The 4,746-nt window shown below is 56.7% G+C and overlaps 1 protein-coding gene across 1 annotated transcript; it reads left to right on the forward strand.

Moving 5' to 3' along the window:
- The first annotated feature begins 1,167 nt into the window (after positions 1-1,167).
- Positions 1,168-4,435, forward strand: LOC119275133 (acyl transferase 9-like). The gene is made up of 2 exons (XM_037555926.1): positions 1,168-1,661; positions 3,319-4,435. Exons 1-2 carry the CDS (start codon positions 1,230-1,232, stop codon positions 4,144-4,146), a joined length of 1,260 nt encoding a protein of 419 aa, XP_037411823.1. The 5' UTR covers positions 1,168-1,229; the 3' UTR covers positions 4,147-4,435.
- The last annotated feature ends 311 nt before the right edge of the window (positions 4,436-4,746 follow it).

The raw sequence follows: 4,746 nt of genomic DNA on the forward strand, positions 1-4,746 counted from the left end.
TTTTTACTCGTCGAATCGAGGTAGAAGGGAGGATGATTGGCCAGAGACGACTACTTGCGAGCCCCAATAAGGCATCACTCCAAAGCAACCATGGTGCTTTTTACTCGTCGAGTCGAGGTAGAAGGGGGGATGATTGGCCAGAGACGACTACTTGCGAGCCCCAATCAAGCATCACTCCAAAGAAACCATGGTGCTTGTTACTCGTCGAGTCGAGATAAAAGGATGGAGGGTTGACAAGAGACGACTACTTGGAGCCCCAATAAGGCATCACTCCAAAGCAACCATGGTGCTTTTTACTCCTTGAGCCGAGATAGAAGGGGGGGATGGTTGGCCAGAGAAGACTACTTGCGCCCCAAAAAATCACCCTTAAAGCAACTAGGGTGCTTCTTACCCATTGAGCACCGAGGTGGGAGAGGTAGTGTTGACCAAAGACAACTATCGACGACGACAAGAATCGTTGTCGTAGTCGGCGGTGGTCATCGCAGGGCAACTCCTTGTACCTTCTTCTCCTTCCCCTTTCATGACATACATTTTTTTCCATTCATTTTCTTGCTTAGTGTCGACAATCATACTAACGTTTTCTCATTGACCACATACACATATTCCTAGATTCTTGCTACGACGAGCCCACATGATCGTTGGATTCGATGTTGGTAAGCTCGTGGTGGTCGGATCCTGACAACGGCGAGTCAAGTCTGCCAGATCGACATGTGGGCGTCAAAAGAAGGGGGGGGGGGGGTCTATCCGCATGTCGGTGGACGGTGGCGGCGAGACGTAGCCTTCGGGAGCACTAGTTAGTTTCCATGCGCGATTCAGGGGAGGACCAAGGAGATCGTCACTTCCAAGTGCGAGCTTGGAATTGAGGAGAACACAAACTAGATTAGGAGATCCGGGAGCTGCTAGAGACGTTTTCTTCGCTTTCTTCACTGCTGGGGAGCAAGTAAGAACGGCCGCCTTGCACGTGTGTTTGAACGGCTATCGAAACCCGTACGTCAAACACCCCATCGGACAGCCGATCTCGGCCGTTGAAAGCGCCCACGGTACACTGCCAAATAGTCCAGCGCTCTTCCACGACCCCACACCCACCACCCTCGCCGGGCCCCACACACCATCGAGCCACTGCCGAGCACCAAGCCAAACTCCATTTAAGGAACCAGCTCAAGCTTCAGAGCCTTGTTCTGAAAAACTCCACACACCTCACAGAAGCCCAGAGCAGAGCGAGAGCGGCCATGGCGTCGTCGAGCTTCAAGGTGACGCGGATCTCGGAGGGCGCGGTGAAGCCGGCGTCGGAGACCCCCGACCACACGCTGCCGCTGGCGTGGGTGGACCGGTACCCGACCCACCGTGGCCTGGTGGAGTCGATGCACATCTTCCGGTCCGGCGCCGACGCGGCCCCCGCCGTGATCCGCGAGGCGCTGGGCAAGGCGCTGGCCTTCTTCTACCCGCTGGCCGGGCGCATCGTGGAGCAGCCGGAGAAGGGGTGCCCCGCCATCCGCTGCACCGCCGACGGCGTCTACTTCGCGGAGGCCGTGGCGGAGTGCAGCCTGGAGGACGTGCGGTTCCTGGAGCGCCCCCTGCTGCTCCCCAAGGAGGACCTCGTCCCCTACCCCGCCGACGATCTCTGGGGCGTCGAACCCCACAACACCATCATGATGATGCAGGTATATACTAGTGCTCCCACCTCAGCGTCTCAACCAACCACGCCGCCGGCGGCCGGTCGGCCGGCCGCCGTGATTCTTAAGCTAAATCAGTCGCCCACGCATCGTTGATCTGGTCGCTTGAGTAGAGAGAGCTAGATCCGCGCGCGCGCGGGTAGATCTGGGGAGCAGAGGCGATAAGTCAAAAGCAAGCTAGCCGGCTGATGGATGGATGGCGTCGTCGTGGGAAGCTTCTCCCATTTTTCCCCTTCGACGCGTCGTGGGGAGGTAGTGGAGACGATTGGTTGACGGTGTCGGTCGAGGAGGCTGTCACGTGGGCCCTACCAGCGTCACCCCATCATCGGTCTTCCTAAAGGCGATTACGACCTCGCATGGAGTAATTAACGGCTACCCGGAGAGTTGACGTGGCCGGAATTACCCGGAGTGGTGAAGCAGAGAGCTCGTGATGCGTGTCTGTGAGTGTGAAGTGTGAACCATACTGCCATGATTCGCAACGGCAGGCTTGCCTCTTTCGTCCTCAGGACAGGGTTAGCTGAGCGGTTGCTGTGACGGGCCATCGACTAGGTTGACCGGTCCCGTCGCGGGCACGTACTAGTAGCTGCCTGGAACCGATAAGAATGCCGGCCGCCGGAGAGCTCGCGAAATCCCGGCGTTCTCTTGCGTTTCAGGGGAGGCGGCCGAGCGCGGCCACGGGGTGCTCCCTCGAGGCGCCACTGCGTCACTGCACTTTTGTTCTGTTGCGGCGTGCGTACGCGTAATGCCCCCGCTGCCTCCGACGGACGTGTGACCAAGCACGACTTTGCTTCGACCTCAGGCGACCACCATTACGCGGTGTGGTACGGTGGTGGCCAGTGGTTACGGGTGGTTAGGTAGAATCGCACTCGCGTAGTACGAAGGAGTAGTACGCACGCCACTCAGACGCAGGGGAGGATTCCGTTCATCATTCCGGGGCTGAAAGTGATCGCCATGGGACGAGACCGGAGCTGCCGAATTTTGTTTGACCTCTAGCTCTAGGCATACTGAATTGGACCTGTTGACGAGCACCCACCCCTAGCGATGATGGCGATTTTGGCATGATCTGTTCTCGCTAGCTGTTGTCTTAATCTGGATTAGTTTGAGGCTTGCAGCTTGATTATTATTATGCGGTCGCGGACAGAGATGTACTGCCAGATTATGCCTGTAGGTGTTGTCCTTGCCAGATAAGATAGGCGGTGTGGTGTCTGTCTGAATGTATGTGTTGCTTCAAAGCCAAGGGTTTTCGTCGGAGAGCCCATCCATTCCTCTGCTTTTGCTGCCCACCGACGGGTGCTGGTCAGTGAGGTCGTTGGACAGGATCGATCTTCATCGAGTTTGGAGACCGCTCGCCACGACAGGAGCGTATGGGAGTTTTGAGAAGTCAGTGGAGTACTTCATGGTGATGATTAGATTGCAGCGCATTTTTCGCTCACTCTCTTGGTGTTTTGTTCGTGCATCCCTGTCGCCCGTACCGTCGTATGCATGGTTCGGCAGAAAAGTGCCGAATTCCATCATGATTGCCAGTTCATTCATATTTTTCGACGAGGACAGCCTACGGGAATTATGGGAGCATCTACAGGATGTTGGTTTGGTACTACGGCAAATCCAGTAGTACTGACATTTCAAACTTATTTCATGGTTCCAGATCACGAAGTTCACCTGCGGCGGGTTCGTGATGGGCCTGCGGTTCAACCACGCGTCGGCGGACGGCATGGGCGCGGCGCAGTTCATCAAGGCCGTGGGCGACATGGCGCGGGGGCTCCCGGAGCCGGCGGTGAAGCCGGTGTGGGACAGGGAGAAGTTCCCCAACCCGAGCATCAAGCCGGGGCCGCTCCCGGAGCTCCCCGTGCTGGCGCTGGACTACATCGTGCTCGACTTCCCCACGGGCTACATCGACGCGCTCAAAACGCAGTACAAGGCGCACAGCGGCAAGTTCTGCTCCGGCTTCGACGTGCTGACGGCCAAGCTGTGGCAGTGCCGCACCCGGGCGCTGAACCTGGAGCCCGAGGCGACGGTGAAGCTCTGCTTCTTCGCCAGCGTGCGCCACCTGCTGAAGCTGGACGCGGGGTACTACGGCAACTCCATCTTCCCCGTGAAGATGTCCGGGAGCAGCAAGAAGGTGCTGGAGTCGTCGGTGATGGAGGTGATCGACATGATCCGGGAGGCGAAGCAGCGGATGGCGGTGGAGTTCTTCCAGTTCGCCAAGGAGGAGACGCGGCAGGACCCCTTCCAGATGAGCTTCGACTACGAGTCCATCTACGTCTCCGACTGGAGCAAGCTGGGGTTCTCCGACGTGGACTACGGCTTCGGCCCGCCCATGTTCGCCGGCCCGCTCGTGAACAACGACTTCATCGCCTCCGTCGTCATCCTCAAGGCGCCGCTGCCGCTGGACGGCGCCAGGATGCTCGCCAGCTGCGTCACCAAGGAGCACTCCCAGGAGTTCGCCCGCGGCATGAAGGAGGACCTGCCCTGAGCGAGCTGCTTCGCTTTGCTTTGCTAGACCGAGAAAACCTTGGCATGCATGCATGCAGGGGGATGGGGATGGAAGCATCGTGGAGCTCTGCTGATGCGTCTGTTTGGTTGATATATTGTTGCTAATGTTGCTGTATTTGTACCTGTTTTCGTTGTATTTACTTACTTTGTTTCTACATCTTGAGCAATACGTTACCATTCTTAGCATGTAGCCAGCCAATTTGATTTTTTTAATCATTCGATACGAGACAATAAAAATGATATATACCTGCATTTGATTACTTGATTGATGATCGCTTGTATTGCAAAACGCAGAGGGACCAGTTTAGATTATTATTTTTTCATTCGTGTTGGCGGTCTGTGTCTCTGCGGGCCAACTTTAAAGCCCAGCACAAGAAGCCCGATTAAGATGTATCGATCGGGTCACCGCGGGCACGCATCGAGGCTGGGTTTCGTTTAATCCCACATGGCTAGACGAGAAGAACTTTGACCAATTTAAATAGCGCTTCAACCGCTTCTTCGTCGCCGGGCTTGGTGGCGCTAGCCTGTAACCGTAGATGAACGGGGCAACCAGAGTTTGCAAGCCTCACATGGTGCACCG

Source organism: Triticum dicoccoides, chromosome 3B (assembly GCF_002162155.2).
Source record: "Triticum dicoccoides isolate Atlit2015 ecotype Zavitan chromosome 3B, WEW_v2.0, whole genome shotgun sequence".
NCBI lineage: Eukaryota > Viridiplantae > Streptophyta > Magnoliopsida > Poales > Poaceae > Triticum > Triticum dicoccoides.

What these genes read in the sequence shown, in the direction of transcription:
- LOC119275133 (XM_037555926.1), top strand. Translation starts at nt 1,230, where the DNA reads ATGGCGTCGTCGAGCTTCAAGGTGACGCGGATCTCGGAGGGCGCGGTG. An exon ending in ACACCATCATGATGATGCAG is followed by an intron (nt 1,662 to 3,318) that starts GTATATACTAGT and finishes TCATGGTTCCAG; the next exon opens with ATCACGAAGTTCACCTGCGG.